The following is a 21326-nucleotide window of genomic DNA, read 5'->3' as shown; positions in this document are numbered from 1 at the left end:
GTTTTGGTTGCTTAACATTGGGCAAGTATAGCTCCCCAGCTCTTAGATTCTCTTGTGTGAGCTGAGCAGCACCTTTTTTCCTGCCCACACATGGAAGCTTGTGTATCCCTTTACAGACTTGTTTGAGGGGAATGATATAGTTGTGGTGGTGGTTTAATAATATGGTATTGATTGTGTAACTTCAATCCCTATAGTTGTGCAACTAATGCTAACTGGGTGCATTCTGAAGGTATAAAGTGGCACAAGGTTAGAGCCATGCACCTTGGAGATCACTGTTCTGTTACAAAACTGTTTGCTGAGCGAACATTTTGAGACTAGCTTCTTCAGTAGTGCTCTTCGTTTAATTAAAATACTTTTAGAATTCTTAAAGAATTCTTAAAGTCCCTCATGGGTTTCCCAGACTTTGCGGGTCAGTTTGTCTTTGGTCGATGACTTCACAGGTCAGTTCATCTTCTGGGACCCCTCCCTGCCTTCTGGTTTCATACATACAGGATGACTCAGCAATGGGATGGATGTTCAAACACCTGAAAGGTGCTGATGTTAGACAGGAACTTCCACATTCTTTGGAGGTATGTGTGCATGTGCACCTCTGATTCAAGGCTACCTTGATTGTATCACGTGAAAATTAGACTGTAGTTAACTTCAGTTGTAGAGAATATATTGTAAACTATTTTTAAGAAATAGCTGTATATGTGACATACATCTTATTTTAGATTTTAGTTAATGCCAGAATGGAACAGAAGGTTCTGTGAACACCTATGTATAAAAGGAAAATTTAAAAAAAAATCTACATTTATAGTGATTGTCCATGATCTATAAGCAATAAACTTTTTTTTTCATATTGTGGTTCTAAATTTGGTATCACGTAACATTGTGATGCAACTTTGCAAGAGTTTTAAAGTATTATAGAAGTATATAGAATACCAAAACTATATCAGACTCAAAAATAGCTAAGCTAAAATAATATGATAGTTAATGTAATAATTACCATATTTTGTTCTTATGGCTGACAACCTGCAGTCTGCATTTCATGTACCATATATATTCAGCATTTACTTGATACTACTTATACCACTCTTTGGCCTCACCCTCGCATATGGGGTGTGGTCACACTCTTGCAGTCTCATGATTCCCAACTGCCCAAACAATCCTTGGGGACCAATGGCAGCAGCCGCAGTTTACAGCAAGCCTCTGCGCACTATCTCCTCATCTATTCTGAGTGCCAAGTGTCTGCTTCTGAGCAACTGACCCTTTATGTTTAGAGAAAGGGTATCCACAGTTTTCATGGTTGTATCATTTAGATGATTTAGAGTCATAGGAATAGAATTAAAATTTTAGCAGTGTGTACTAGTTTGTGAAATTTTGAAGTGGATAATATGTTGCATGCAAAAAGATGCAATAAAACATAATATTGCAAGGGCAAGCACTCAAAATTTGGAAATGCTAGGATTAAGGTTGCCAATGTAACCTTAATTTGGCCCCCTTATGTGATCGTTGTAATGCATATGTGCAACATTTTTTCCATATGTGCTGATGGCAGAGGAATGGTGAGACTCTCTCTGGAGAGGCGTCTTTTGGGCACAGACTCTTCTTCCCATTTACCCCCAGCCATGACCCCTTCTGCCCTGTCTCTTCGCCAGTCATGGTTCCTAGTCCCATTCTCCTTACCTAGCAAGCCCCAGTTTCCACTCCTGAGGCTTCTTATCCCAGTCTTAGTCTAGCCAGGCCTAGTCTCACCCCTCTGAACTTCCAGTCCCAGATCCCCCCAGCCTCCATTCATCACGCACCACCTATGTTCCCTATCCCCATGGTCTCTTTCCCAAGGCTCCTCATCTAGTATGTGTCATGTCTCCCTTCTCCAGGCTCCTTGCCCACCCAGTCATTGTCTCTCCAATGCTTTTTTGGATTTTGGTCTCCCCGCACGCTGGCGCTCATCCAGTCACAATCTACCCCACCTAATTTGGCTGTTGTCCTTCTGCATTCAAATTGAGATCTCCTCTTCCATCCTTCCTGGGCCCAGCAATGATGTCGTTGAGAGCACAGGAGACCAACTCTCAGTTCTGCTGTCCAGCCTGGCCTGCAGCAATCTTGTGCAACAATTTCAAGGAAAGTCCTGCTCAGCTCCAAGCTGGGGCATGCAATCAAAATCTTAAGGACATTTAACTGTGAAGTTCTAGCAAGTCTCTTCTGAGCTTGTGTAAGATGTAGTGTGTCAAAGGTTTATAACTTGGCCAATTTTGGGCAGATTTTCACGGAAATAATGAGGCACATCCTTGAAATAAAAGACTCCCCCTGCCAAATGAAAGTCCCTCATGCAAAGCATGTGGTTGCTAATCAAAGAAGATGGTGCCAGAAATTAACATGGGAAAGCATGTTTTCCCTATACCTTATTCTTAGAAATAGCTGAGCTACTTTGGCTGATGGAATTTTTTTCAAAAAATTCAGCCGGAGGAAGACCTCTGGCATGGAAAATTTCATCCCAGGCAGTTTGAATTTGTCAAAGTTACAAGGAACCAAAAACAGGGTCTATAATGGGAAGCTACCAACTCTGCCTGTAATATCAGAATACTAACTTTAATGTTCTACTGCAGATCCATTTAGTGATTCTCTGAACAGTTGTTATATTGGTCAGTTAGATGACTATCTGACAAAATGGTCTGAAAAGTGAAGCAACACATTAAGTGTATATTAACATAAGCTAGTGTGCTGCTCTTCTTTAAATTAGTAAAAATCAAATTCTTGATTAGATTTGAAACACTCTTTTCATTTAGATCAGAAAAACTTACTATTTAGTCAGTTAAAAAGACAAAACTTCAGTTATTAAATCTCCCAATTTATTGTGACTTTGGTCACAATTTCTTTTTTTAACGTGGTTTTCATCTCCTTATTGCTGTGTGAAGACTACACAACAGGAAACAAGTACAGTGAAACTGCTAATACAAAGAGCAGAATTCTTTTCTCATCTTTCTGTTATAGTAGTCAGAAAAAATAGCTGTATGACACTGTTCTTGGACCTAATTACCTTTCAAACTTGTAGTATGAAGAGTGTGTGTGTGGGTGGGTGAGAATACTTCTGAATTACTCATTCAGAGTTTCTGAGGAGTTCCTTAACTTTCTGTGTATTGTCTCATATTCTTTGTTTTTTGCCATATAAATATGATCATAGTTCACCATAATCTTTAAAGTGGATTTACTGCTTCTGAAAGCCGCTGGAATAATTTCCCTGGGGATTGAAGTCCTCTATCTACAAAACAGACAGCAGTGATGCTGGTCATAGTGAGGTATCTCTTCATAGAACTAGTTAGAATGCTGTCTTTCCCACTGGTATTCTCTTGCATTGAACATACCTACTTCTGGTTCTTCAAAGTGGTGTGAACCTTCAGTCTTGTTCAGCTCCTTACTAACCCTGGAAAATCAGGTAGCATCAGTTGTGGAAAATGTCATCTTTCAGTTTTCTAGAAAACTGTCATTTCCTCTCAGAATATGGATCACTGCAGCCAGATCTTTAGTTTTTTTCATAGTCTAGATTCCAGAAACTAATTCTAATACTAAATATGAAAGCTTTGCAGGCACACTATATTGGGGAGAATACAGCTACCCATCTCCTCAGTGGACTAGGATACCATAAACACACCATTTCTGTGTCATAGTCTTTGTTTGCTCCCAGTCTGCTTCTGTTGCCAATTTAAAGTCATATTCTTAATCTTCAGAGCCCTCAGTGTAGCAGGAACTGCCTGTAACATTGACCATGTGTCCATCTAAGATCCTTCCTTTTTCATGAAGCTCCATCAAATCTAAAGCCTTCATGTTCATTCTGTCTCTGGCCTCTTTTAATGTAGCTAACAAGGATGCCAGTTACGATGTGGGCATGTGATCTTCTAAGATTTAGACCTGACTGCCAACTCATTTAGGCCTATACTGTTAGTCCACTTTCCTCAGAGATTGGGGGTACATGCAAAATTTTACTCCCTTCCCCCTGCTTGGCAACATGAAGCTGCAGCTCTAGTGCAGCTGGGAATTTAGGCATCCAACTCCTATTGGCTTGCCCCAGCTACCATTTGTGCCTTTGAAAATCTCCCTCTTTATCTCCAAACCATAGAGATATTAGAGAGATATAAGACAGTAATATCAGAAACCTGGAAGTTCCTGAAAAGGTGAAAGTACATCGGTATTTCAGATGTGGTTGGATGTTTGGGAGAGGTACTGGCTTTAATTTTGAAACACGCTTAATATATAGAAGGTGCTTACTGGGATAAGAGTTACCTTCCATATTTTAATTGATAAAAAAAACTTCTTATAAAGTTCATGGACTAAAAGGACAAGGAAGGGGTTTGTTGTAGTTGTGTTGGTCCCAGGATATTAGGCAGACAAGGTGGGTGAGGTAATATCTTTTATTCGATCGATTTATGTTGTGCAGTAAAAGCTTGTCTCTCTCTCGCCAACAGAAGGTATTACCTCACCCTGTCTTTGTAAGAAAGGGATTTTGGTTTTTTCAGATATTGTCCTAAAACAAGCAAAAAGTTAGGCTTTTCATCATTGAGATTAATTGTCTCAGGTTTCTATAGTACCCGGTATACTGTAAAATGTTGGGTGAGAATTGTTTAGTTTTTATAGACATTCTGTTTGTAGAGAAGTAAGAGTTGACATTCAATCCGTATGCTTTATCTGTGGCATACTGATAAACCCTCTAGAGATTGTATTAATGACTTCTTGGATTAACATGCTTTGGTTGTATTCTGTTTAATTTACACATGTACTCCTATGTGTATCTTAAACTGTAATATGTACTGAAGTCTGGTCCATAGAGTTCAACATAGCCTTGAATAGTTCCATTTTCATGAGAAAGTGGGGAATTGAACTCCCTCTAATTCCAAAGATGCATCAAGGCTGATAGTTTACATTTCTTGACTCCTGTGTGGTCAGATTAAATTATTTAACAAGTTTTGCTTGACTTGTGAGTGCTTTATCTGTTTAGTGTCTAGAACTAGTTTTGGAAACTGACAAAATGCCATAATATCTTCAAGAATTGGTTAGCACTGGAAAAAAATCAAGAAAGTGGGAAGGTCCCTTTAAAGGAATTTGAAATGGGACATAATCTGTGCATGACACTTCCATTTCATGTTCATGCTGTCATAGTTTGGTTCTTAAGTATACCTAGCCACAATATGTATATGGCCTTTATGCAGTTACATATTGTGAAAATGTAAAATGCAAACAAATCACAATTAAATAGGTCCTTTTAGACCAACCTAATTTCTTTTTTGTGGTTAATTTTTTATTTTATTTTACAAAAAGATTGTATAGGCTTATGAGTGCCATATTCAGCACAGGGTTTCCAATAGAATTATGCACTTTTACATTTTGTCAAAGTGCAAGACTAGACAGTACAAAACTACAAAGACATAACAAATTAGGGTAAGTTTTATGGTAGGCAAATAGGAGACCTCTTTCATTGCTAATAAAACTAATTTGTGTTTGGATCATATGCTGTAGCAATTTAGATTTAAACCCATAAACAGGCACAAATGTATTGTTGCCTTATGTATGCTGCCGTGTGATTGTGGAATTCGTAACAGCAAGCCTCTAACATAAGGTATATCCTTTCTGAAAGCTCACTACCCATAACAAATGAGTAAGTAGTATCTTTCTTTTTAGAGTTCTAAAAGCAACCCTGAAACCATGAAGTTATGCACATGCCTAAGATGAATTATCACTTGATTGTTTTTTCTTTGGCTGTTATCCTCATTCCTTGCTGCCCAACTAAATTTAACCTTGCAACAAATTTACAAGCTGATGTCTTTTTGTGAAGTATATAGTACATTTTCTGTGTGCTATAAAAGGAGGGGATTGCAACACTTTGTTGCTTTTTTAGGCTAAACTCATTGCATACACCAAGAGCTGCTTGCATTTCTCTGCTCTTTTCCATAAGCACTCTGTTTGCTACTCTCCAACCCTCTCTATTTAAGGAACTACTACAACCCCCCCTCGGCTTCTCCTCCCATGCCAGGGTCCCCAGTCTCCCTCGAGCCCCAGGGATTCTATTTGCCCTCCATTTCAGGGTCCCTCATTCTACCAGCCCACGTGGTCTCTGCATGCCCATTCCTCCCTCCCTTTATGCTACGGGCTCTGTTCCCACCGTTATTTATCATCTTTTTATCTGAAAGATAGGACATTCGGCGTATTGCCATAAAATTATATTGGGAGGATGAGAAGAGATGATACAAGGGGTATTGTTATGCTGGAAGGTGTTAGTGGGTTCCATAACCAGTTCTTTAATTGATAGACTACAGTTATATAGAGGTGTTTGAAGCTGTGGCTGTTCAGTACAGATGGTGTTGTGTACCCCAAATTAAGAGAGTTCTGACAGTTGATACCTAACATTCCTGAAAATTCTGGAATTGATCTGATGCAGCACTTAAAAGTTACCATATTAAAGACATGGAAATGCCATCCAGTTTTATGTAAGGTCTCACAAGCTTGGTCAAGAATAAACTAGTTTCTTTGTGAAGTTACAGCGTGCTGAAGTAGGTTCCTTACACTGTAGGGGCAAGTGTCAGATAAATGTCTGTAACCTAGATAAATGTTGCAAATGTGTAAAATAAACTCTAGATCTTTTGTTTATTTTTTTCATCTTTCATCTTTTATGCACTATACCTTGTCCCCACTTCAAAAAAAGTGAAGTATTTCAAAAGCATTGAAGTTCTAGGTTATGTGATTCAAAAACTCTTCTGTGGGTTCATCCACTTTGTTTGATCAGAGTGTCTTGCCTTGCTTTTATGTGCAATAATATTTTGTGCCTTTGCCTTTTTCTAAAAAGGAACATGGGTGAAAGTAGGTATTCAGAAGTTCATTGAATTAGATTTACCTGGACAAGCTGATAGGCAGTGTGGGGGTGATTCTTCCTCAGACTTCACAATTCAGTGGCACTTAATTTTCCTGTGTAGACAAGCCTTAATCCAGATGAACTAAAGTGAATTTAAAGTGGATTGATTGGTCCACATTAAATCCTGTCTTGACACTTACACAGAGTTAAAGTGATCTTAACTTGGTTTAGCTTAATTCACTGAATTAGTCATTTTAATGCTAAACACTATGTGGACACTCTTACTCAATGCGGTTTAACTAATCCACTTTAAATTCACACCTTTAATCAATTTGGATTAATTTTTGCTAAATCTCTATGTAGACAAGCCCTATTTTGCCATATTGGCTAAAAGAATAAGACAAAAAGTGGCATGGCATTTCACAGGTCCATCACTTTGGGAAAAAATATGCATTGACAGTGTATCTTAATCTGTAACAAAGACAAATATGCTCTTAGAAATTACTAATGGACCCGCTAGTTTGAGCCTACTTACTTAAACCTAGTAGCAAATCCCATATTTTTATTTGCAGTGGAAACTTATGCGTATAGTTAACTTTTTTTTTTATTTTATATATTTTTTTTTATTTTTTAGAAGGCAGTTGGTGGTATGCTTACATGAAATACTGGCAGATGAAACTGTCCTTGGGTAGCTCATCTGGACCTAGGAAATTTGGTTTCATTAATTACATTACAGAGCATACCTTATGTATGGAAATGAGACTCTTACTACTGTGTGTACATTGTATCAAGTGCAGAGACATTTTGTATGATAGGGTTTGATAACATGTCTGTTTTTGTTTTACTGATCTTCTGTACTTTTTTTTAGAGATCTATTGTACTTGAAAACGTACAGAAAGCTTTGTACCTTCATTACGTCACACCACTCTAGTACCTGAAATTGTTTGCTCTCAAAATGAAGAGAATCAGGCGGACTGTTAAAACTGAGAACTCAGTTCTCCAAGCACCACAAAGATCAAAAAAGCAGAAAAGATTTTTCTATGGATCAGCATTTGGCAAGTCTCACCTGCAAACCTTGATGGACTGGGGAACCCTGCCACTCCATGTAGTTTTACATATTTTTCAGTTCTTGCCTTTAGTAGATAGAGCACGGGCATCTTCTGTTTGCCGAAGGTGGAATGAAGTTTTTCATATTCCTGACCTGTGGAGGAAGTTTGAATTTGAGCTTAACCAACCAGCTACTTCTTATTTAAAGTCTACTCACCCCGATCTGATTCAGCAAATTATCAAGAGACATGCTGATGATCTGCAGTATGTCAGCTTCAAGGTAAAGATAGGAGTGGAGGCTTGTTTTGTCATTTTACAGGACGGTGGTGTTTGGATGTCTGTAAATTGTATTGCATCTCCATCCAAAAACTTCTTCTTTTTTTAAGGATAAATTGGTATGACTATTTTATTGAATGCATGGAAAGTTATATTCAAAGATGTTTCCAGCAATTTTTTTTCAAAAGGAAGCACTTGCTAAAATTATGTACTTCCTGTACATGCACAGTATCTAGTTCACATGATTTTCATAGCCTGTTGTATTTAATTTAGCGTACTATTTAAAAATATATTTTGCACAACATTGTAGTAAATTTGACTTTAAATAGTAGCTATTTTACCTTTTGTATTTAAAAATTACAAGACCAGTATTGTTAGTGGAAGTATTCTGTAAGACTAGGATTGACATCCTATCCACAGTTTTTCTTATAGTGGCACTAAACTAAGTTCTCTACCGACTAATTCTCAGCTTCTGGGAGGGAAGGAGGGAAGTAGTATTTTCTGCCTCTTAGACATAGCAATTTAAAGCAGAGAGGTAAAGAAAATGTAATCAAAATAGTATATCTAACTACATATGTTAAAGGATATCTCAAAACTTTTTATATGCTGCACATGAATATTGAGAAATGTTAATATCCAAGAAACAGCACAGTAATGTTTACACACACAAGTGTTAAGTTCATGTTTAGAGTACCACCTTAACGTAGTCCTCCCTTTATTCGGGTGTTAGACCATTCAGATGATATTAATGTAGCTTGTCTTGGAGATACACCACTCAAAGTATAGCAATTACGTAGATAGAATCTACGCTGGAAGACCATCGTAATTACATGTGGGGACTATAATGTTGTAATCAGGTCCCCTTACATGGGTGAATTTCTAGTGTAAAATAGCCCTAAGTTTGTGAACACCACAGAGGGGGAGTTGATGTCAAAGTCAGGTTTAAACTCAGAAGTTTCTTTCTCCTAACACTGTCATTAGTAATTTTGTTTTTTAGTTGCCTTCAGAGTTCTTCTGATGCAGTTCTGTAGCAGTCCATGGTTAACATTTTAATCAGTTACTTTAAGTACATGTAGCTACTTCACGTAGTACAACTGATTTGCTTCTTAATATGTCATCTGCATAGTGATCTAGATAACAATATGTAGCTCATATCTTAAAGCTCTTGACAAAGGAGGTAGGTATCACCCCCATTTTACAGATGTGGAAACTGAAATACAGATATAAAGAGGCTTGTCCAAGGTCTTCCAGCAGACAGTGGCAGAGTCATGAATAGAACCCAGGTCTCCAAGTTTCACTAGGCTACACTACGTGTAATGTGGGCCACTTTGCTGAATTACTTTTATTTATCCTGTTTTTAGACCAGAATAAACCCCAAAAGTCTGACAGTTGATAATTATGAAGGAGGAGGCATCAGCTATGGAATTATGCTATACATTAACCTGCAATTCAGTACTAGTCATGCGTCCAAATTGTTGATAAAGAAATGCAGAGATGAGGCAAATCAAAGATAGATGGATAACCTTAAGATGTCTGGTGTTATCAGGACTGTCAGAACAGGGTTTATCTGATAATCACACAGTGTAATAAGTATTGTAGGCAAGTACTTTCCATGACTCTTTGCTGCCTTCAAATTATTAACCGCTTAATAAGTTTCACATTCCTTTCTTGGAGCAAATAAAAGTTGGTATAGTGCAATCTACTAGTTAAAAAAAACTGGTGCTACTCTATTTTGGATATTAAATATATTTTATCATGCTGTTGACTTTCTAGGAAGCAATACAAAATGACTTCAGGGTTTTCAAATTGTCTTTTAGGTTGATAGTAGTACTGAGTCTGCAGAAGCTGCCTGTGACATCCTTTCTCAATTGGTGAATTGTTCTATCAAGACATTAGGTTTGATTTCAACAGCAAAACCAAGTTTTATGAACGTCTCCAAGGTAATGTCCTCTGGACTCTCAAATTTTACCTTGATAGTGTAACAAATCATTTAATATCTAAGCATGTTAAACTATGTAGATATTATTATTGAATTAAAAAGAAAAGTAATTTTTACAAACCCAACACTTTAACATTAAAGTACCCAAATGCACAAAGTTCTATTTCTTGCCATATATTTCTCTAAACACTCATTTTCATGTTTGTATTTTAAAGTATGACCTACATTTGACAACACTCCGTTCTTAGAGAACTTTTTGCCCCACTGATACTGGCTTCTATAAAACTAGTAACTATATATCCACAACTCTAGGTCATGTGGCCTTGATTATGGCCCTAGTTGGGAATGTATCTAAGCATTTGCTTATGTCCTATTGATTGAATGAGTCTTAAGACTGTGCTGAAGCATGGTTATTAATCCAGACTTGGAACATCTGGGAAGCAAATGCATGGCTCAAGACTAGGGCTGTCGATAAATCACACTTAACTCATGCGATTAATTCAAAAAAATTAATCGTGATTTAAAAAATTAATAATGATTATGATATTACACGGTTAAACAATATAATACCAATTTAAATTTATTAAATATTTTTGGATGTTTTTCTACATTTTCAAGTATATTGATTTCAATTACAACACAGAATAAAAAGTGTACAGTACTCACTTTATATTTTTTATTACAAATATTTGCACTGTAAAAATGATAAATAGTATTTTTCAGTTCACCTTATACAAGTACTGTAGTGCAATCTCTTTATCATGAAAGTGCTCCTTACATATGTATTTTTTTTGTTACATAACTTCACTCAAAAACAAAACAATGTAAAACTTTAGAGCCTACAAGTCCAGTCAGTCCTACTTCTTTTTCAGCGAATCGCAAAGAGAAACAAGTTTGTTTACATTTACAGGAGATAATGCTGCCCACTTAATTACAATGTCACCTGAAAGTGAGAACAGGCGTTCGCATGGCACTGTTGTAGCTGGCTTCACAAGATATTTACGTGTCAGATGTGTTAAAGATTCATATGCCTCTTCATAGTTCGGCCATTGTTCCAGAGAACATGCTTCCATGCTGATAACACTTGTTTAAAAAAAAATGTGTTAATTAAACTTATGACTGAACTCCTTGGGGGAGAATTGTATGTCTCCTGCTCTGTTTTACCCACATTCTGCCATATATTTTGTGTTATAGCAGTCTCGGATGATGACCCAGCACATGTTGTTCGTTTTTAAGAACACTTTCACTGCAAATTAGAAATTTCACATTGGTATCTTCTTTGCATTTTGTCAAAAGATAGCTACGACACTCAATCCAGGATTTAAGAATCTAAAGTGCCTTCCAAAATCTGAGAGGGGTGAGATGTGAAGCATGCTTTCAGAAGTCTTAAAAGAGCAATAATCTGGTGCAAAAAACTACAGAACCCAAACCACCAAAAAAGAAAATCAACCGTCTGCTGGTGGCATCTGACTCAGATGATGAAAATAAACATGCATAGGTCCACACTGCTTTGGATCGTTATCGAGCAGAACCTGTCATCAGCGTGGACGCATGGCCTCTGGAATGGTGCTTGAAGCATCAAGGGACATATGATAGGCGGCCGGTGGAGCCCCACTCTGGGGAGGCTAGCCCCCAGCTCTGCCCCTTCCACCCAGAGCCACGAGATTCCCTGCGTGCCCCCTGCCCGGAGGAACCCCAGGCTGGCTGTAGCCCGGAGTGTGTCTTCCCCCACCCCCCCCGCCCCCACCCCCGGCTAGAGGAACCCCAGGCTAGCCGCAGCCCAGAGCTCCCCCTTACCTCCCCCTGCCCAGAGGAGCCCAGGCCAGGCGGGCTGAATCTCCAAGCGAAGCCTCCCCCCGTCTGGAGGATCTCGGGGCTGGCTGCAGTCATGCCTCACCTTCCCTCCTCGGACCCAACCCACCCATGACCCAGGGGAAAAGTATCTGTAGAAAACACTTCTTGATATGCCCCATGCGTATTCCGGGGTGGCTGGGGAGGTGGTATGTGCCTCCTCTGCCACCCTGAAACCTGCATGGGGTATAATAAAGCAAAAACCCTGCTGCCAAACTGTGCAACCAGGGGTCCGGTGGCTGTGACCGCGCTGGGGGAGGCAGAGCTTCCCATGGCCTATTATACCTGCCGCCCATGGACATACGAATCTTTAGCGCATCTGGCATGTAAATACCTTGTGACGCCAGCTACAGCAGAGCCGTGCAAACACCTGTTCTCACTTTCAGGTGACATTATAAACAAGAAGCAGCATTATCTTCTGCAAATGTAAATAAACTTGTTTGTCTGAGTGATTGGCTGAACAAAGAATAGGGTTAATTTGACTTTGTTTTATTTTTGAATGCAGGTTTTTTTGTATATAATTCTACATTTGTAAGTTCGATTTTTGTGATAAAGAGATTGCACAACAGTACTTGTATTAGGTGAATTGAAAAATACTTTTTCTTTTTTTTATAGTGCAAAGATTTGTAATAAATAAAGTGAGCACTGTCGACTTTGTATTCTGTGTTGTAATTGAAATCAAAATACTTTAAAATGTAGAAAACATCAAAAAATATTTTAATAAATGGTATTCTATTATTGTTTAACAGCGCAATTAATCATGATTAAATTTTTTAATCGCTTGACAGCCCTATTCAAGATTCCAAAATTGTAGTGGTATGAATCAGATCTCCAGAAGTGAGGTGCTACAGTACTTAATTTTACATATGTAAGTATATCGTTTCCTTTTTCTCTCTCAATGAACTAGGGCACAATTATCACTCCATCAGATGTTAGTCCTGAGAGGTCTCGGTTCAGTTTCTTGATGAAAATTTTTTTTTTATTAATTTGGTATTTTTACTTACTGGTATTCTGTAACTACTTCAAGCTCTTCATTGTATGCACTTTCTTTTCTTTGAAAAGAGGGGAAATGGGGAAAAGCGCAGAACTGTTTGTGTTCACTGTAAGCATTAAAATAACCCCTAGTTTGAGAGTAAGTACTATATTCTTTATTACATAACTTAGGGGATTGATTAAATAAGAATTTATAATTATATTATAAATTATATAAATTATAAATATTTATAATTTATAATAGAATAATTATTTTACCCCTTCGGCCCATGTAACACACAACTAGTGGCTCTACCTTGAGGCAAAGGTTCAATCAACTATGCTATGGATATAATAACATTAAATGTCCACTGAAGGATAACTTCCACCCCCCCTCACTTTCTCTGAACAGGCTCATTTTGCATCAGCACTGACAGTAGTTTTTGTAAACTCCAAGTCATTATCATCCATCAAAATTGATGACACACCAGTTGATGATCCATCTTTGAAGGTTCTTGTCGCTAACAATAGCGATACTCTAAAACTGCTAAAAATGAGCAGCTGTCCTCATGTGTCACCTGCTGGTGAGTAGTAAATCTGTTTAAAAAGGAAGTAGTAATGCAATAGTTACTGTTGGGATGCATTTCTGTTAACCTTTTTTCAGGTACTTAACATTTGGAATAAATTATTCTTCCACTTAAAATCTTTCATGCAAATTCTCAGTTCAGAGGTGGTACTTAAACCTTCCACTTAGCTATTCTCAGTTGTCTAGAGCGTGGGAAAATGTCCTCTTTAATGTTAAGCATTTTTGGAGTAATCAAAGTGAAAGGAAAGCATCAGAATAGTATTGATATACCTTTCATATGACTTTAAATATTTCTGGTTTTATTCCTGTTTCTGGGATTCATCCGTGCTGTTTCAGTCATTCTAATGCTTTGTTTTACTTCTGTAAAGAATTAAATTTTAGATTTTAAAAAAAAAAAAATTTAAACCTTCCATGCACTTAGCCCAACATGAAGGCAAGTACTTGTTTATATATAGTACTGTCTCTTTCTGTAACATAAGTATAAAGGACAAGACCCTTGCTGTGTGAAGAAATTTTGCTTGAAATAATGGAGTTGTAAGTATTCAATTTCATGAATTGCTCATAGTGTGCACAGTATTTTCTAAACTAGTCAACTTGTGTTCCGTGATATAGTCAAGATAACATGAGCATGTACAGTACCTGTATCTCTGTTCATTGAAAAACCATAACTTTATGTGGCTTAGTTGTTTAAAATCAAGTAATGCCGTGCAAAAGAAGTTTTAATACAAATTTGTGATGGGAAATTAGATAACATTGAATTTCCTGAATTACGTAAGGTATTATTATAAATGTTATGCATTTATGTATGGTCATTATAACTTTATCAATGACAAACTGCATATTCTGAGTCTAAAAACATCTTAAAGTGATTTAAAGAAGTTTGGGAGTACTTGTGGCACTTTAGAGACTAACACATTTATTTGAGCATAAGCTTTTGTGGGCAACAGGCCACTTCATCGGATGCATCCGATGTTCTTTTTGTGGGTACAGACTAACACTGCTGCTACTCTGAAACCTGTCATTAAAGAAGTTTGTGAGGCTCTGTTTTTCTCAACATAAATATTAAATGAGTTCAGTTGTGTACTGAGGCTTTTGAATGCCAGCTCAGCTGCAGTTTGCACAACTAAAAATCAAACTGCATTTTTAAATATCATTACTAGTTAAAGCTTCTGTGGACCAAATTGTTCCCTTAGTGACAGATGTGCAACTCGTTGTCTTCAGATTATGCCTCAGTAATACTCGTCCCTATTCATTGCATTCAGTGGCTTTTTACAAGTATGACTGAATTAAATTTAGTAAGCAGTTCTGTTGGTATACAAATAGGCTAAAATTCAGTTCACTCTCTTACAGATGTAGGAGCATTCTAGGGCTAACAGGAGTAAAAAAGCAGTAGGGGGAAAATAATCACTAAAATAAGCAGATATGAACACGCAAAAGAAGCAGAACTGCAGAGTAGGAAGATTCCATATTTAGCCATTTTTCACAGTAGAGCTTCATTTTATATTTTACACTAACTTTTTAAATGAAGAGATTTGTTTGACAGCATTTAGGGGTGCCATCAAATATGAACTATTGTAAAGCTGACCACTTTGAACTTCCTCCCAACCTATAAAAACAATCCTTTCTATTATCATTGCTTTTCTGGAAATATTAGACATTGTTCTGGGATATGGGTATACTAAAAAAAACCCACATGGTTTTGTAGTTTGAATAAAATGTTTTAATTTAAGCTAAGTATACAAATATATATTGTACTTTATAAAAGAAATATATGTAATTTATGTATTTCATTTTTTTGTCTTAGGAATTCTTTGTGTTGCCGATCAGTGTCATGGCCTTAGGGAACTGGCTTTGAATTATTACATACTAAGTGATGAACTGCTGCTGGCTCTCTCTAGTGAGAAACATGTTAATCTTGAACATCTTCGCATAGATGTTGTGAGTGAAAATCCTGGACAAATTGAATTTCATACTATTAAAAAGCAAAGTTGGGATGCACTTGTTAAGCACTCCCCCAAAGTCAATATTGTGATGTACTTCTTTTTATATGAAGAGGAATTTGATGCATTTTTCAGAGAAGAAACTCCTGTTACGCACCTTTACTTTGGTCGTGCAGTAAGCAAAGCCATGTTAGGTCGTATTGGAATGAACTGCCCGAGGTTGATTGAATTGGTGGTATGTGCTAATGGACTTCAGCCACTGGATGATGAACTCATTTGCATTGCTGAACGCTGTAAGAACCTAACAGCGATGGGCCTTGGTGAATGTGAGGTTACCTGCAGAGGTTTTATTGAGTTTGTAAAGATGTGTGGAGGGAGGCTCACCCAGCTTTCTATTATGGAAGAGGTACTAATTCCAGATAATGATTACAACCTGGATCAAATTCATTCAGAAGTCTCGAAACACCTTGGAAGAATGTGGTTCCCTGATATGATGCCTACCTGGTAAACTAGCTATAGAAAGTATTACTATATGGTTAAAACTGGTTAGATCAAGATGTTGCTTACTATGCAAATAAGAAATTATAAAATAAAGCATCAAAACTTAATTTTAAATTTCTCAAGTTTAATAAACTGCATATAGGCTAAAGCGAAGTGCTTGAGTGACAGTGTTACATTAAATTAGAAAATAGAAGCTCATATAGTTAACAATAGATACATTGAAAGGATGTCTGTGGGTTAGAGATGTTTCTTCCTCCAATTAAATTAAGCATATTCATTTGGCCTCTGTTAAATTAAATTGTTCCATTAAACACACTTAGTACAAAGTTTTTTAAGGTGTTCTGTGATGTTAGTCTTTCTGATGTGGTTAAAGGGAGTCTGAAGCTAGCCTGCTTGATAGGGAGTTAAATGGAACTTTCAGGTAAACTATTATTTGCAGTGTTTATCCACTTGTTCATCAAAAAATTATTAGTGAACATGCAGAACAAATACTTTGTATCATAATAGCAATCTGAAATAGTGTAGCTAATTAAATCTGTTTTAATGTGCTTGTATACATGTGTTTGAATATTGTGGCAAATTAAGGACTTATGCCGCAATAAAGAAAATTTTTTTGATTTTAACCCTGTACTCAATTTTTACTTTATCAGTAAGTTATACCATAAAGATAGTGTTGTATAATTCATTGTTTCTCTTCCTATGTACTGACATACCTGTACAGGAAAAATACAAACCTTGTTAAAATTGATGTACCTAATTCATGGTGTTTCAGTTCTTGGCTAAGCAGTGAAGCACTTTAGTAACTGTATATAGGAAATAGTAGCTCTTTCATTTGATAAAGTGTATACTTTTATCTTTAAGACCAGTTTTTTTATCTTAAATACTAAACTGTCAGGATTCTGGCCCATGCTCCCTTCACAAAGGGTCTATTAAGATGTCCCGAAATGGTCACGGTTCTATTCCTCTTCCTGGTGTAGGGATTGCTATGATATCTCAGCAACACCAGCACAGAAGTATGCTGGTAGGGAGGAGAGTGTGATTGGGGTGTACCACCTGGATCCAGTTCTTACCCCACCTGGCATAAAATTAAAAGCTTAGAGCAACACAAGGCTTTTCTAATGCTAGGGGCCAAACTGGCCCCATTAAGCCCTGGGAATTGGGGAGCCTCAGCTGTGCCTCACAGAACTCTGCCATAACCACTAAATCCTCCTATAGTGAGTGTCGGGGACTGATCCTGTTTTCATTAAGGCCTTGGCTACACTTGCACATTATACCGCAATAAAGCCACCCAGAGTGCTCTAACTCACTCCCTGTCTGCACTGGCAAGGCACGTAGAGCGCTCTGATTCCCTTGCTAGAGTCCTCACCTCCCCAAGAGGGATACGGTTTGCTGCGTATTGGGTGAGATGCTACAACGTCAGTGTGAACGAGGAGTTAAGGTACAGCGCCCTGATTGCACTCCGGAAGTGTCCCATAATCCCATTAACTGAAGTGGCCTCTCTTGTCTTTGTTCTGAACTCTGGCAGGAATGTGGAAGTGGCCCTTTCAAAGCTCCATTTTGGAGTGCCAGCTGCTTATCAGCTCTGAGGGAAAAAAAACAAACAGCTAATGTTTGCTTTGAGTGAGTGAGAGAGAGGCGGGGGAGGAAGGGGGATCTGTACTTACAAGACAGTGTGCTGACACACTCTCAGCACCCCAAAAACCCACTCTCTCCCCCCACATACACACAACACACTCCACGCCACCCCCTTCCCCTTTGAAAAGCACACTGCAGCCACTTGAACGTGGGGATAGCTGTCCATAATGTACCACTTCCAGTGCAGCTGCAAATGTGGCCACCCCAGTGCGCTTTCACCTGTCACTATGGACAGACTGCAGCACTTTCCCTACTGCGCTGTGTGAGGCTGGTTTAACCCAAAGCGCTCTACATCTGCAAGTGTAGCCAAGCCCTAAGTTGCAACTTAAATGAATGTCCTGCCTGTGTAAGGACTGCAGGATTGACTTGTTGCATATCCACACTAAAGAATCCTGTGGTGAAGGCGATCTTTCTTTTACTTGAAATGGGGTAAATGTTGTTAGTACAAAGCAGATCATGTGTTTGTTTTTTGTGATCCACTTTTATACACTAATGTAAATTGTAGTGCATTGTACCATAGTTTGTCTAGCTACCTGCTTGTAGCAGCAAATCAGAGATGTGTGCATTTGGTTGATCTGTATTAGGTTTGTCACATCAAAGTAAAAGCCAAGTAGAGTTACTTCCTTCGTTAATCTAATTTCTCTGCTGTACAAATAATTTTGGGTTAGGTGTTGGCTAACTCCTCCATTCCTTCAAACAGAATGGTTTGAACAGTTATACACAACATAAAATAAGAGCTAATTGGGATAAAACCCACTAAATGTATTTGAATTGATCAATAGTGAGTTTTTACAAACTATACAAGACAAATATTGTAGTAGAGACTGTGTAATATCACTTGTTAACCAAGCAGTTCGTAAGTGGTAAATTAATAATCTAAATTAGTTCCAAATATTATTTTAATGAAGGTTTTTGTAATTTTTGTTTAAACTGTAAATTTAATAAACTGATCTAATTTGCCCACTGATTTTGAAAAATTTTCTATTGGTTTTAATGAAAGTAGTTAAAGGGCAACATTTTAGAATAAGTGACAGGTGAAGGTAAACATAGGAGTACAAATGGAAGGGAATCGGGTTTTTTTTTTATTGTTGGGGGGGGAAGGTTAATAGTAAGGGAAGACTGTGTTTCTCTGTTAGTTATAACTGCATTATTAGCTGAAATGTCAATCTGGGTACATTCTCATCCTTAAAATTAACAACATTTTTTATTTTCCTCGTATGCCATAGTTGTTCGGGGACTGGAAAGAGCTGACTTTCTCTCACTGTGGGGTTTTAGTCACCCTGTGCTTCCTCCTTTACTTACAGTACTGCAGCTGGGAGTGCCTCAAATCCTGAAACTGAAAAAATATATATATTAAAATGGAGCTTGCTCAAAGTTGAACCTTTGTTAATAATGTTATTTTATGCAGCATAGAAGCACTTACAATAGCAGTAAATATTAATGCAAGTGAATGAGTTACTTGTATATTTTTAAGTATTTTCATAACTCTCGTCCACTACCCCTCCACCAAAAAAGTAACTGAAACACCTCAAGACTTTGCTTTTCCCTAAAACTAAACATGAAACCTTGTTTCAACTCTAAACTGCTCTAATAAAGCGGTTTGTAATTATTGCTGTTTTGAACTCTGATTTCAAGGGTGTGTAACATGACTGCTTTTAACCCCACTGGCCTCAATCTGTCAGTGGGTTAGCTCACATGTTTTTAATTAAAGATTCACAAAACTGGTTAAATAGACCTCAGATTTGTCTCCCCCAAAAGAGCTGTTTTATGTACCTATATCTTTTTTTAACAAGGGACTTTTATCTTTTGAATTTCCCAGCAATCCAATGAAATAATAGTCTCAAATGTTTAAAAAAACTGCCCATGCTTGGTTACATCATAAGGAAGCAGGCATTCTCCTGTGGATATCGGAATAGTATGGTGGACCTGAGTTCTGTCTCTGGTGCGCTCACTGACTTGATGTCACCTTGAGCTAATGACTACCATTGTAGGGGTATGTCTACCCAGCAAAGAAAAGCCTACGGCTGGCACTTGCCAGCTGACTTGGGCTCACGGGGCTCAAGCTGTGGGGCTGTTTCATTGCTGTGTAGATTCCGGGCTGGAGCCCGGACTCTGGGACCCTCCAAACTCAGAGTGCTAGAGCCTGGGCCTGAGCCCACGCCCGGAAGTCTACATATCAGTGAAACCACCATGAGCCCAGGCTGGCTGGTATGGGCCAGCTGTGGGTTTTTCTTAGCTGTGTAGACATACCCTGGACTGCAGTTTCCCTATTTGTGAAATGAGGATAGTGCAACTGCAGAGAAGGAACACGTGCTTTTAGATCTGTGAATGAAAAGTATCAAAACAAGTGTTAGGAGACTTTCTCTGATCTTCCCAAATGTTAATAAATTCAAGAGAGGATTGTACCTTCTCTCCAGCAGGAAGAAAAGAGAAAAAAAGTCAGTTTTGACTGAAGCTACTTGCAGTTTGGAATAGTAAGAGAACACATCTGTAATGGATTGTTGGTTAGTTGCAATCAAACGTGTACATGCAGTTTATCAAATGGTTGTGCAGTGTGTTGCGTGGACATGCTAATCATTATATTGGGTACATCTCTCTGCACGCACATGCGCACACTCTGCTACAAGATGGTTTTTGTGGAGCTGAACATGCCCACTGAAGTATCCTAATCTCACTGGTGAGACAACTACCATATGTTAGTTGGATCTGTCCTAGATCTTTGTAACTGAAATACCTGACTGACCTTTCCTTGAGTACCACAGGAAAAAACCCTGCTGAATCATATTTATTTTAGATACTGTCCCCACAGCCAAAAGGGAGATATTGATCCTTTGAGTTGCTTTTGGAGTTTAGAGACATACACACACGCCTATTTTTTATGAAGACTATTTTTAACTAAAAATATGTTGATTCTGAAATATGAATTAGTTTTCTATTTTAGGCCAAGATGGAGCTATACTTGCTTTCAACAATTAAAAAAAAGAATTGTATTTCATAAAATAAGTCATGCTATATTTTTTTAGTTAAAGATAATCATATCTTCCATAGGGAAAGCATGTGCAGTTCCTGGTGGATTTATGGGAAGAGAGAAAGTTGGGGACCAATAAGATGGGAAGTCCCAGGGAGTCTAGTGGGAGGACAAAGGATATGCCATCTAGAAGTAACAGATGATAGTAGGCTACTGCAAAACAACAGGGACGATGTTAGGGGTTGCCAAACAGAGCCTGTTCTAAGGAATATTATAGGAGAACTAGGGATATGGTAGATGTATCCAAGTCCAGAGTTTGGGCAAGCATTAGAGCTTTTGACTATTGACACTGAATTTCAAACTTTTATCTTTCCCTTCTTCCCCCAAGAATCATAAGTTTTTACAGTGTTAGTATTGGTTTTGAGAGGGCTCCTACATACTTCCATGCTTTGTGTTTCTACAATGTTTTAAATATTTTGGCTTTAGTAGGTATATTTAATTCTCTGCATCATTTTAAAAAAAAAATCTTGATTTCACTTAGTATTATAGGTGAACACACATAAAAAACTCTGAATATTGCTTTTAAATAAAAGCACACTGCCCTCCTTTATACCTGTATTATTTTAGACCTGGAAATATCCAAAACTAGCCTGTTTTCCCCATGTATAATTTGAAAGTTGTTCTCTGACCCAAAAGAAACATTGAACTTGTAAAGTTCAGTAAATGTGGCTGGTGACTTTGCCCAAGCCGCTGTCTCCAAGGCTAAAAAGGACTGAGTCTGCTGAGGA

At 37.8% G+C, this 21326-nt stretch overlaps 1 protein-coding gene across 10 annotated transcripts in view; it reads left to right on the top strand.

Moving 5' to 3' along the window:
• LOC144268846 (F-box/LRR-repeat protein 21-like) overlaps positions 1 to 21326 on the top strand; it is a 60067-nt gene that overhangs the window by 7464 nt on the left and 31277 nt on the right. For 5 of the 10 annotated variants that reach the window (XR_013346853.1, XR_013346858.1, XR_013346856.1 and 2 more), the window contains 4 exons: positions 7692 to 8150; positions 9964 to 10086; positions 13321 to 13492; positions 15299 to 15938. Coding sequence is in view for 1 of the 10 variants with exons in the window: in XM_077824122.1 (XP_077680248.1) it covers positions 7779 to 8150; positions 9964 to 10086; positions 13321 to 13492; positions 15299 to 15942 (1311 nt within the window). In the remaining 9 variants the exon portion in view is untranslated. Of the gene's footprint in view, positions 1 to 440; positions 570 to 7691; positions 8151 to 9963; positions 10087 to 13320; positions 13493 to 15298; positions 18538 to 21326 lie in introns of those variants that run through there. The other 5 variants (XR_013346855.1, XR_013346857.1, XR_013346854.1 and 2 more) reach the window with 2 other exon arrangements.

Source organism: Eretmochelys imbricata, chromosome 8 (genome assembly GCF_965152235.1).
Source record: "Eretmochelys imbricata isolate rEreImb1 chromosome 8, rEreImb1.hap1, whole genome shotgun sequence".
NCBI classification, from domain to species: Eukaryota; Metazoa; Chordata; order Testudines; family Cheloniidae; genus Eretmochelys; species Eretmochelys imbricata.
The sequence above is the reverse complement of the archived record's forward strand: the minus strand, read 5'-3'. Positions and strand labels throughout refer to the sequence as shown.